The sequence below is a fragment of the Hibiscus syriacus genome, unplaced genomic scaffold, assembly GCF_006381635.1.
Source record: "Hibiscus syriacus cultivar Baekdansim isolate YM2019G1 unplaced genomic scaffold, ASM638163v2 tig00111213_pilon, whole genome shotgun sequence".
NCBI classification, from domain to species: Eukaryota; Viridiplantae; Streptophyta; class Magnoliopsida; order Malvales; family Malvaceae; genus Hibiscus; species Hibiscus syriacus.
In genome coordinates, this window is record NW_024063022.1 from 6,108,832 (window position 1) to 6,121,995 (window position 13,164).

Here is a 13,164-nt window from a genome sequence, read left to right on the forward strand (position 1 = left end):
GTTACTACAATCAGTGTTGTATGTTAGGCGAAAAGAAGCTGCAATTTTCAACCCATTTCTCTAACTGCAAGCAACACTAGCTTTACTTGGGGTTAACTGTTATCGTAGCACCAACAAAGTCATTTTAGTGGTTAATTAAATGGATGTTATTTTTAGAAATTTTAGATTCGAACATAATATTTATAAGAATATACGAACGTTTATTATCAAATATTTAAAAATATTTTGAACATATATTACATTATAATTATCTCAAATTAATAAAAAAATATTATCATTACAACTCAAATTTTGAACATATATTACATTATAATTATCTAAAATTAATAAAAAATATTATCATTACAACTCAAATTTTCTTCGTGAGTTAAACATTCGGTCAAATTATGATTAATCCATTATTTTGAACACAAAAGACTTGTCATTAATCAAGTAACGGTTTTTATCTAATCAGAGGATATTTTATCTCGGAACTGAAATACTTAAAAGAATTAAAATCAAAATAATATTGTTGGAAGAAATAATTACGAACTTCAAAATAATGATATTTCACATTAGTTAATTATAGATGTTTTCAAGTGTTTATATAAATGCCTTTAAACTTGTATTAATTGGATGTTTTAGTTTAATTTCACAGATTAAGAAACAAGTTCTTATGAGATTATACCTTGTATAAGATCCTGCACCTTACCTATAATGTGATATTGAACCAAACACAATAATCTTACATCGAAAATCTAATAATACTCCTTATAATTTTAACTCGATTAACACCGTCACTGTTATAACAATATAGCAATTTGAAAGACATGGATTCAAACATGCTTAACCGCATAATGTTCTTCTAAAGGATTTTAAACAATTTAAGCTATCAAAATGAATATATAAAAAGCTCATCTGTTGTGTTTTGAACCCACCATTCAATGGAGACGATGGAAATAAAATGCTTTTACGATCGAACTCGGGTGAGTCGTGCCCTAATCTCTTCTAACTCTTTCTCATCGTCGGCACCCTCTGCTATGGCTTCTTCCTGTAAAATTCATTAGTGATTTAGATCCTTGAGCTTTTTGCAACGACAAGTGAAAGAGAGAGGTTAAAAAATTTTCCAAACCTCATGGGAAGTGCTTTCTTTTTGGGTAGGTACCCTCACTCTTTCCTTCCGAACAGCTTCAGGAAGCTGCGCTGCAGTTTCACCGGCTATTTCCGAAAGAACCTTGTCAACTTCTTCTTCGGTCTCTTCTTCAATATCTTCCGAATCCAAAGCCGAGTCAAGGGAATCATTTACTATTTCTTCGATAATCCCTGCCTACAAACCAATTCCTGACAGGTGAGCTGAAAATGGTTGAATAGAGGCATTAATCTTGAAACAAGAAATACAAAACTCAAAAGATATGTGGAGCATGCAGATGCTTTTCAAAATATGTTCCTAAGTAGTAGATCAGTTCGATTCTTTCAATCTATATTACTCAAACTCGAATATACAACAGGGAATGTTCTTTTCTTTTTTAAGCTTTTCGGAAGATCCTTAAAACGACATCTCTCTGTACCCCTGACAGAAAAATCTAATTCCAAAAGTTGCATTAATCGAGTTGAGACTTAAATTCGATTTGGACATATCCTACAATGAGTTTCTTGACCAAGTTTACTTCTGTGCAACTTTGGGCTGAAAAGCATCAATAAAGAACCAATCTTGAAACAGCATAACGATTCCGAACAACAATCTATATTAATCAAACTCGAATATAAAACAGGGAATGTTCTTTTCCTTTTTAAGCTTTTCGGAAGATCTTTAAAACGACATCTCTCCGTACCCCTGACAGAAAAATCCAATTCCAAAAGTTGCATTAATCGGGTTGAGACTTTAATTGGATTTGGACATATCCTACAATGAGTTTCTTGACCAAGTTTACTTCTGTGCAACTTTGGGCTGAAAAGCATCAATAAAGAACCAATCTTGAAACATCATAACGATTCCAAACAACAATAGTAAAATATTAAGTGTTCTTAGTATGTTATGGTCAATTCTAATGTCGAGAAAACACACATTAGGAACTGCTGAAACAGTATTGCCGACGAAGATCATAAATATTATGAAACAAAAACTGGAGCATAAATGCAACGAAATTACGAGCTTGGAATTTACCTTGGTCATTTCTTTGCTAAACTCTTGCATTGTGGCAGCCATTTGTGGAGCTTTCATGAGGTTGTTTACAAGTTTCATGACTTCAGAACTCTTTGACAAATGGCCAACGGTTCGAGCAATAGCTTCAACACATTCCAGCAAGAGAACATTTAGAAAGAAAAGCAGTTCTTATAGAGAAAAATCCATGTTTAGTTTAGGTATGTCAGATTACAGTAAATTACTACTAGTATTGATATGATATGTTACTTGGACTCAGTCGTGGTGTCAGACACGGGTATGTATCCCACAAAGGTATGGTTAAATTTTTCTAAGTTCGTCCATATACTTGGAGGATCCTTGGAGGTTAAATCCTTGTATCCATGTGCCAGACAAGTGTTGAACATGGACACTTTGAGAAAAATGAAGAGTCCAAGCAACAGAGTCGATATGTTCACGGAAACAAGCATGTTCCAAAAGTACTCTCGACCTATGTTCAAAATAATTCCTTTTTTTTTTCAAAGTAAAGGGACATAATAACATTAATTGGAATAATCACAATGTATAGATTTCAGATGCATAAGTTGTCATACCAACACTTTCTCCAAGGTGCATTGATATTGAATTGAGCTGAGCTTTATTCTCGTATAGACGGTTCACAGTTTTTCTCGACATTACAATTTCTTTTGCAAGTGCCTGAAAAGAAATGACTCATCGGTAACAAGGTGAAAAAGATAAATTTTCACATACTTAACACACCCACTAAGGCTGTAAGGCACAACCAACATCTTATTTTCTGTTTTCAGTTTGCCAAGGAACTAGCGAAGTGTTATAACTCCAGATCCTAAGATCTACTAGAGAACTTATCGAATGAATACCGAAGATCAGCTAGATTTACAATAATAGAGCAGCATCCTTTTCATGCATGATCAATCATTTGTCTAAATAACCACCAACTTCAATCAGCTTCAGCAATCTAAAGCACAAAATTACTCTAAAACCATATTAGGACCTACGTCCTTTACAATGTGCTTAAGTTTACAAGATGCCATGCTTACGGGCGGCCACATGAACCAATAGGTTGGCTTAAATTTTACAAAATGGAGGTTTGAGTCCCTATTGTTGAATGCCACTCTTAAAGGTGACAACATCAGGGATGGATCGAGAGGGGACGGCGGGACAATCGAACTCTGAAAGTTTCAAATTCTCACATAATTTAAGTATTTTCTTTGCATTTTCTATTGATACCCCCTAAAATTTTATATGTTTGTCCCTAAAATTTTTATTAAGTTCGACCACACCATTCCAAATAAGAAATAAAAACGAAAGTTGAATTCTTCAACAACTATGACATGGTGAATCTATTTAGCTAAAGTTCCATTAAAGGGAAAAATAAAAGAAATTTTACCTTAGCAGAACCCATGTCATTTCTCCTAGCAGCTTCTTTGATTGCTTTCTGTACACCTTTCTCCTCTCTCTGAATATCTAAAAACAAAAACCAAATAAAAATCTCATCAATTTTCTTTTCATAAAACTCAGAACAATACCACAAAAAAACCCATTATTTCAAACCTTAAATCTCAAATACCCGTTAACTGAAAACCCAAAATTACAAGCAAAAACTAACCATCGAAATTTTGACAAACAATTAAGGGTGGAAAATGAAAATATCATGCCTCTGATTTGGCGTTCAATGTTACGGCACTCTTGACGAAGTTTTCTTTGCCAATCTCTTAGTAATTGTTGTGGATTCGGCTTCGGTTTCAACATATTCTTGAATTTATCCATCTTTTGATCCTAAATTAGTCGCTTTTTTTTCAAAAAAGATGAGAAATTTTTGCTGGGAAAGCTTGGGTGTTTAGTTTTTTTTTTCTCTATGATGGAGGAAGGAAAATGGCTTAGAATCAAAGCTTTGTTTTTCGTTTTGTTATTTTGTCCTTTTAATTTTCCATTCCCGTGTTTGGTTTCGGAATCGGGATCTTTTACTTTTCTCTTTTCTTTTAATATTTTCCGGGAAAATAAATACGAGATTGATACAGTTTCCACTCAGCAACACGACGTCGTTTCTACGAACCGCGTTAGATTTCTTTCCGCCTTTACCCTTATTTTTTAGTAAACTATAAATCTAATATCTAAACTATTAGTTTTGATCCGTTTTAATACCTAAACTTTTAATATTTTCAAAACCATACCTATATTAAAAGCTTAACATGTTTAGTACATAAAATATCAGTTTTGATTCATTTTAGTACTTAAACTTTCATTTTTTTTCAAAACTTAATATTAAATTTTGAACATGAAACTAAAATGAAACAAAAATTAAACTTTAGGTATGGTTTTGAAAAAAAATGAAATTTAAATATTAAAACTAATCAAAAATGATAGTTTGGGTACAAAAAAATGTAATTTATCCTTCATTTTTAATGCAGTTTTGTTGACTTTTTAGCACTGTGCCGACACAAATTGAAATTAATAATTAATTTTATCATATTTATAAATAATAAAAAAGTTTTTAAAATTCATTTAATCGAACTAAAAAAAGGTTTTCCATGCCCAAAAAAATATTACAGAAGAACTCCTCTAATCATCTAACAGTCTCCCATGTCGATACTTCATCATCGTCCATCATCAGACATCTAATCGAATAGCTCATCATCGTGCCAAATATCAACGAGAAAATCTACCATTTCCTGCACAATCAGATACATTGCAGTTAATAGTTGTCAATGGTGTTTGTGATGGACTGATAATATTCCTATGGCTGCAGTAGAGGCAGCTGGATCGAACCCTTTCTATCTTTTCGTATAAAATAAGGAACTAAGACAAGGGAGTAGAATCGTAAACGACCACTAAGCATTTTAATGTATTCTTTGATGATTGATTCGATAAAGACAACTACTTGTTCTTGATGTCCAGTTCGGGAAACTTACCGGTAAAGGAATTGGCTGGGAAAATGGCTCGTTAGTTAAGAGAAGCTCTTCGTATGTTGTGGACCAGCTGCAACATAAAGTATTCGCAGTTATAATCCAACGTATTCGAGCAACTATACGGAAATTTTAAACTAGTAAAATTTACACATCAAGCAAGGGAGGAGATATTCTTTGTTTATTCGTAAATGTTGCTCACAATAACAGCTATTTCTAATTTCTATGCTGCAACGTATATGGAGTTTGAGAATGAGTAAATATAAACACCATCAATAGCCCTTTTTCAGACAGAAAATCGGATCGGTTACCGGTCACCTTCCGAAAAATATGGCACACAATAAACAACATGCGCCACCATAGGAGGCATCATCTCTCGTTGCTAGTAGTTCGCAGGGTTTGCAAAAGTTTCATTCGCAATGAAGTTTGAACAGTCACTTAATAGAAAACATGAAAAGCATTGATTTGTTTCAGCGAACCCAGATTTATACCACGTAGGCCAGACCGGAATAGCAACTTCAGCTCAGACTTTTTAACCGCACATCTTGAAGACGAAAAAGATGGCAAGCCAGATGTTTATTAGCACCAACATTTTGGTTCTCCCTTGCCATTTTCCATCAAATGCAATTTTGTTACATTTCTCGTTTAAAGAAATCGAGATCATCAAATGCAAATATGCGGATATGATCCTCCAAAAAAATGGAAAATTCAGAAGAAAAAAAAATCGAAAGAGCGTACTTTTCCTAGACATGTATATGTCAAACACTCACCACCAAGTGTGGGTTACACGGATTTCAACTAGGCTGTTCCCGAATGCATATATTGTGTCTAATTCTATCTCCCCACAACCGTAATAGTATACAGTAGAGCGATACCAAACAGCCATTGCACAAACGGAAGTAGCAAACGCTATACCTTATAACTTGATCCTTGCTAATCTTTTGTGATTGTTGCGATTTATCCCCAGTCCACCTTTTTCTGTTCTCGTGCCAAGCGATTGCAGCTACATGATAGATTCAATTTGATTATAACTACATGCTCAAAAGTCTAAACATGAATATAAGCTCCGTTGAAACAAAAAAAATAGTTCTAATTCTGCATTTCTTTTTGAATGGTAACTCTTTTTGACCCTCTAAATACATAGCGATTTTAAAAAAAATAGAGCATATACGTGCTGGATATGTACTCGTGTTCGACATGTTAGTCCAAATGGAGGGTACATCAAGAGAATGAGTGGGAAAGTCTTGTACAAAACCATGTAAAGTCATGTCTTATCTTACAGCTAAAATGGAAGACATGGTGGCATTGATAATCTTTGAGAAATTTCTTAATGTCAATGCAAAAACTGGGAAAATACCGATAATCAAACACTATAACCCATCTAAAGCAAGAGTACTAACCATGATTTACAAATGCAGAAGCACTTGCATCTTTTTCCACAGGCCTTTCCCCTTTATCAGCGGATTTTCGACAATCCGATGGATGTTTCTCATTCGAACGGGAATATCCAGTATTGAACTCCATCATCTCCGAACCAAACGACCATTCCCTTTTCATAAAATTGAAATACTCACCAACACTTGCCAAAACAATGAAATACTCACCAACAGTGCTCCTCTTACGTTCCCTCAAAAGTTAAATTTATCCAAAGAAGTTGGTGGGGCTTCAAGTCCACTGCCATGAATAAACAAGAACATCAAATATTGACATCAAATAGAAAGGAAAAAGAAGATATTTTCAGTCCGAATATTGACGGTTTACAACAATATGACTCCATCGACTGAGCTTGGTAATATTACATGCTATAGAATGCATAACCATATATCGCACCACAATCTGTTTTTGCTTCACATATACATCTAACACCTTATCACAAGATTTTTCATCTTGATTTTAACTTTTCATATAGCTCGGATTCTAAAACATCTTTGGAAATTAACACGCATTTATCAAAAATCATAGCTCGGTTCTATATCAACGACCCTCTTCCCCTGGTGCTTATTCGGTTCAATCCAACATAATCATATCCTTATGGACATGAAACAAGAGCATAAACCGAAAATATGGAATTCATCGAAGAATATTTACGCATGTGCAAATTTTTTTGAGAAAGTCTAGAAGGATAGCACGTCCATTAAAACTAATCAAGATCTTGATTTGTCTACATGAAAAACAAACAATGACATCTAAAACAAGTCCCCAATTTCACTCAAATTCTCGGTCTGAAGAACACAACAAAACTCCACCAGATTCCTCAAAACTTTCCCATGAATTTGTCCTCAAGCAGAGCAAAAACCTAAAGAATATCGTCTTGTTCAAGACAAATAGAGTTTCAAAATAGTACATTTTTTTTAACAATCTTGACTATATATACACATAGTGAAAGAAATAAATTCCAAATTCATAGCTTTTCAACTTAAGAAAAAGCTAGAATAATAAACCCTATCATACAAGAACAACAATGTGAACAAATCAAACAAACCACATAGACAAAAGATTCATAAGAAAACACCAAAAACCCAGACTTTAGAAGGAAAAAAAAATCAACAAAGCATTTGGCCATGAAAAAGTATATAAAAAAACCCCACTTTCAGAATCAACCCATCTAAACAATATAAAACAACAAAAGAAACATACCTTTGAGGATGCTAAAGGTGGGATTTTGGAGATGGTTTATGGGAAGAGATTTAAAAACTAAAAAACGAAGGAAATCATTCAGCAAGCTTCCTTGTTTTGTTCGCTTATTGATGGGTTTTTAGCTTTGGTTCTCATTACATTTTTGTGTGTGAATGTCTTTGCCTAAGCCGACGTGGATGAGATTTGGAATTTTATAATTGATAGACTTTGTATGCAAGTGAAGTGAAACACTTCTAATCTTTTCAATTATGATGGTTATGGGTCGAATTAGGTGGGATTTTTAATCCATCCAAATTCAATTAATTTTTTTTCCATATATAATGTGGTTAGAGTTTAGAAGAATTCTATTCCATTTAAAATTTGATTTAAATTTTACGAATAAAATTTTTATTTGATTCGATTTAACTTAAATATATATATATATTAGATAAAATAATAATCTAATTTTAAAAATAATATAGAGACAAATATTATTACAATTACTTTTAAAAACATAAAGATATAACTATAATATTATCTCTAATTAAAAATTTTCATCCTAAACTCATATTCTTAAAAAAAAATCGACCTAACCAAACTTGAATCCATTTTTTTTTAAAATAACTCGATAAATTTGGATTTCGAATAAATTCCAATCCTCGTTTTCAACTATCCATCCATTAATATATATATATGATCCACCTACACTATTTAAAATTAATAAATTTTATATTAATTTATAGTCATTAGATTTAAATAAAAAATGATTTAGATTTAATTAAAATTAAGTCATAAATAAATATCTTTTAACACACATTAAATTAATATATGTTTTTTTACCTTAATCTCAAATCTCAAACCCCAAAATTCCAAATCCTAAGCCCTCAACCTCAAATCATAAACCAAAAACCTTAAATCTAAAAAGAACAAATATATTATTTTATTGTGAGTTAAAGAAATATTTATTTATGGTTTATAAATTTTACTTAAATTTAAGTTATTTATATATTTGAATCTAGGGTAAAGAACGTAAATGCTCCCCTGACTATATAATATTACTTTATTAAGTCTCTCGACTATTAAAAGTTACAAAATGATCATTCAACTATGGAGTGTTGTTTTGTTGAGTCCCTCGACTATTAAAAGTTACAAAATGGTCACCTGACTATTCATTATGTTACAAACTCGTCCTTTTCCGATAAAAAATGGACGATATTTTGAGTTGAACGCTAACTTGTTGGTTGTGATATGATAAATTTGATCCCAAAATCTCAAACGACTATCATATTCCAGTCATTATATTGACGTCTAGCTTAAACAACTGTCCATTTTTAACAAAAAAAGGACTAGTTTGAAATATAATAAATAGTCGATTGACCATTTTGTAACTTTTAGTAGTCGAGTGACTTAATAAAGTAATATCCTATAGTTGGGGGACCATTTGTGTTATTTACCCTTAAATCTAATGGTTATAAATTAATGTAAAATTTACTAGTTTTATATAGTGTAAGTGGATCTTAACCCATATATATATATATATATATATATATATATATATATATATATATATATATATATATTATGATTCATAACATTAATTTATCTCCAAAAATATTGTAATTGAATTTTTAAATTATTATATAGTATCAATAATTTTTTTCATTGATCTAATTATTATTATAGATATTAAATATTAATTTAGATTTTAAACAAAATATTTAAAATATATATAAGGGTATGTTTGTTTCACGTAAAATCTTTTCTGGAAAACGTTTTCCTCATTTTCTAATGTTTGGTTGGAGGAAAATTGGTTGGTCAACGTAAAACATTTTCTTGGTCAACAGAATTTCCTTTACATTTTTTGAAAAATGACTTACGGTCTGATTTTCTATAAGTCATTTTCCGAACTTTTCACTTCAAAGAATAAATACTTCAAATAATTTTATTTTATGAATTTAATATTAATATAATGTTTACATATCATTTTAATCAAAATATTAATTATTAAAATATTTATAATATTTATAATAATATAACATTTTTTAATATTATAATAATATATTCAATTATATTATAATAATATAAGATATTATATTTTATTTTGATAATATAATAAAATATTAATATAATTTATATTATCTATTAATTTTATAGAAATAATATTATTAAATTATTAATAATGAATAATATTATTTATGTATTTAATATTTTAATAAAACATTTAAAATATATTAATTAATCTACAATATTATTATGTTAATAAATAATTAATATAATTTATAATATTTTTATTTCAATAGAATGTACTAATCTTAATATTTTTATTAATAAAACTATAGAAATAATATTTTAATAATTAATTAATTAATTAATATTTTAAAAAAATAATATTATAGTTTTTATGATAAAAAATATTATTTATTTTATTTAATATTTGTTAAATTCTAAAAAATTCATCACTAGTGGAAAATGGTTTACATAACCTCTTCCACACACCGTAAAACATTTTTCGGAAAATGTTATTTATTTTACGAAAAATATTTTTCTAAAATATTTTCAGTGGAACAAACGGACCCTAAAATTCAGTGTCCATCCTACTTAAAACATATTAGCTTTTTATTTAGAGATCTAAAATATTTTTTTAGTCAAAGTATTTAAGTATAGCTTATTTTTTATTTAAATATTTAAAATATTTTTTAGTCAAAATATATACTTAAAATATACAATTCTTTTATTTAAATATCTAAAATATTTTTTAATCAATGTCACATGTCAACCCATAAACTTGTGAAGAAAGTATGTGACAGAAAATATTGAAATGATAATGAAAGAATTGAATGAGTTGAAGACTAATCTGCCAATTTGATCTCTCAAGAAAGAAGCCTTTTAACCTATCATTTATTAGCTGCAACATACCTACCAATTTTAGATTAGGTTAAATTATGTGTTTAGTATACAAACTATTGATTTTGATCCATTTTAGTATCTAAACTTTTAATTATTCAAAATTATACCTAAAGTTTAGTTTTTGTTTCATTTTAGTACTCATACGTTAAAAACTTTAGCTTTTATTTCATATTAGTATCCCCGTTCAAAATTTAACATTAAATTTTGAAAAAAAATTGAAAGTTCGGGTATTAAAACAGACCAAAACTGATAGTTTATGTACTAAACGCGTTAAGTTTTTAATGGCGATATACTAAAATGAAATGTAAACTAAACGTTAAGTATGAATTTAAAAAAAAATTAAAATTTTAGGTATTAAAGCAGACAAAAACTTATAATTTAGGTATTAAATACGTTGTTTACTTTTTAAATTAAAGAAGGAATTATATGATGACAATAGGGACCCATGGATTACATGTCAAAGTACAATACCTATATGTTATTATTTAATTACTCATTTAAAAAAAACATAATATATTTCATTTTCTTTTTTATTTAGTTAAGATGTGGTCATCACTAGTTAATTGTCGTTAACAGTTAACATATAACGTGAAGTGATATTTTGTTATAATCACACATTTGGTCCATGTTATTTATATATTATCTCAATTTATTCATATTTTTAATAAATTAAAATAAATTTAATCATTCAATCGAATGATACCATATGTCACTGGTGCCACGTATCACCATTTGGTTGGATGACTAACTTTATTTTAATTTAATATATTTATTTTCCACAAATATTTTAAAAAGCTAGTCCTCCAACCAAATTGCGGCATGTGGTACCAGTGACATCTGGTATCATTCTATTGGAAGATTAAATTTATTTTAATTTCATTAAAAGTATGACTAAATTGAGAGACTATAAAAATAACAGGGACAAAATGTGTGATTATATCAAAAAAATTATAGTTAACTAGTAATGACTGCATCTTGATTAAATAAAAAGGAATATGACTATATATTATGTTTTTTTTAATCAGTGAGGAAAAGTGGACAAAACACAAACATAAGTGATCAACCATGTAGTTAACTCTAATTATGTATTTTATTTTTAGGTACTAAAATATTGAGAGATGTACATACTTACACCTGTGTAAGTATAAATTAATTACTACACTTTTTTTTATTTATGCTACATGTATAAGTTGTATGAAAAAATATCATATCAAATTATATGACAAATTAATAAAAAAATATAGTATGAAAATCTTTTAGGAAAATTAATCCTAAATAATACATGTAATAAAATATATTCAAAAAAATAAAATTTAAATCAAGCACAAACGTAAAACTAATTAAAATAAAAAATTGATATATTTTTATTTTACTTTTTATTGTACATGTATCATATTATTTTATAATAAGTGTTAAAAAACTATTAACCATTAAAAAATAGATAAAATAGATTTATACTCAAATAATTATATACAAAAGGAATGATCGTTTTAAAATAATTATATTATTCAAGGGTATTATTGTTTAAAGGAGAAGAAATTGTTTAATACCTAAGAAAAGGGCGAATGAGATTCCCAGAAACGTAAAATAAAAAAACACCGTAAATAATATTTCATTATCTTTTAATGGGAATGCTTTTTAACCAAAAGTGGATATGTGATTTCAAAAAAGATTATTATATTTAATAATGATATTTTCCTTGATCCAAACGTCCCGAGAATTATCTTAATGGAAGACAAAATAGACCTTGGCCGACCTTTTATAAAGCCTTCCACGTTAACGGGGGATGTATAGGTCTCCTCGATCATCATCTTTATAAAAGAGGGATAGTACTAGGCTTATATATGGGTTCTCAAATCAGTCGGTTGAAGGGAAGGGATCAATAATGTTCCCTGTTACGATGGAGAATGAAAAGGCACAACACAAAGTAGTGACATACACGTTAATCGGACACATGATTTTATGTTACAACGAAAATTTTTAATATTTTAAGAATGAACAAATTTTTAAGATTTCATAGGTGAAAATTAAATTCTCAGTATAAAATATATAAAACAAATCTAAGATACATGATAGTTTTAAATAAATTATTTTGTGTCATTCATATTCTATTATTTTTAATATTGAGTTTAGGTCTCGAGTCTATTCAATTTATGTCATTATTAGGGTCCTTGGGTCGATCAACCAGAGTCAACGGTATGTATGTCAAGGTATGTTACAATGAAAACATATGTTGATCATACATCTTCTCTGATAGTAATGATGATATGTTAGGGATATGAACATATATTAGTGTGCGGTAATAAGGATGATATGTTAGAGACATAATGATACATTGATGTGCGTCGACAAAGATGATATGTTAGGGATATGTAAGGATGATATGTTAGAGACATAATGATACATTGATGTGCGTCGACAAAGGTGATAAGTTAGGGATATGATGCTATATCGATATGCAGTGATATATATGATATGTTAGCGATATGATGATATATTAATGTACAACGATAAAAGTGATATGTTAAGGTGTTTTGTTGGTAAGAGATGATGATGCTTCATGATAACAATAATGAATACAGATGATTTATAAAGGTT

The 13,164-nt window shown here is 29.3% G+C and overlaps 2 protein-coding genes across 2 annotated transcripts in view; both read right to left on the bottom strand.

Moving 5' to 3' along the window:
- Positions 1 to 724: 724 nt before the first annotated feature.
- On the bottom strand, positions 725 to 4,065 carry LOC120156152 (vacuolar protein sorting-associated protein 24 homolog 1-like). Its single transcript, XM_039167560.1, has 6 exons — positions 3,796 to 4,065; positions 3,528 to 3,604; positions 2,713 to 2,815; positions 2,144 to 2,265; positions 1,112 to 1,306; positions 725 to 1,030 (listed from the first exon to the last, which is right to left on the bottom strand). Exons 1-6 carry the CDS (start codon positions 3,905 to 3,907, stop codon positions 950 to 952), a joined length of 690 nt encoding a protein of 229 aa, XP_039023491.1. The 5' UTR covers positions 3,908 to 4,065; the 3' UTR covers positions 725 to 949.
- Positions 4,066 to 4,623: 558 nt separating this feature from the next.
- LOC120156038 overlaps positions 4,624 to 13,164 on the bottom strand; it is a 28,960-nt gene continuing 20,419 nt past the window's right edge. The window contains exons 5-8 of the mRNA XM_039167457.1: positions 6,444 to 6,660; positions 5,959 to 6,046; positions 5,050 to 5,116; positions 4,624 to 4,809 (exon numbers count right to left, since the gene is read on the bottom strand). Coding sequence (XP_039023388.1) covers positions 4,756 to 4,809; positions 5,050 to 5,116; positions 5,959 to 6,046; positions 6,444 to 6,660 — 426 coding nt within the window. The 3' untranslated portion in view covers positions 4,624 to 4,755. The remainder of the gene's footprint in view (positions 4,810 to 5,049; positions 5,117 to 5,958; positions 6,047 to 6,443; positions 6,661 to 13,164) is intronic.

What these genes read in the sequence shown, in the direction of transcription:
- LOC120156152 (XM_039167560.1), bottom strand. Translation starts at nt 3,907, where the DNA reads ATGGATAAATTCAAGAATATGTTGAAACCGAAGCCGAATCCACAACAA. An exon ending in GCACCTTGGAGAAAGTGTTG is followed by an intron (nt 2,266 to 2,712) that starts GTATGACAACTT and finishes AATGTGTTGAAG; the next exon opens with CTATTGCTCGAACCGTTGGC. An exon ending in AAGAAAGCACTTCCCATGAG is followed by an intron (nt 1,031 to 1,111) that starts GTTTGGAAAATT and finishes TGAATTTTACAG; the next exon opens with GAAGAAGCCATAGCAGAGGG.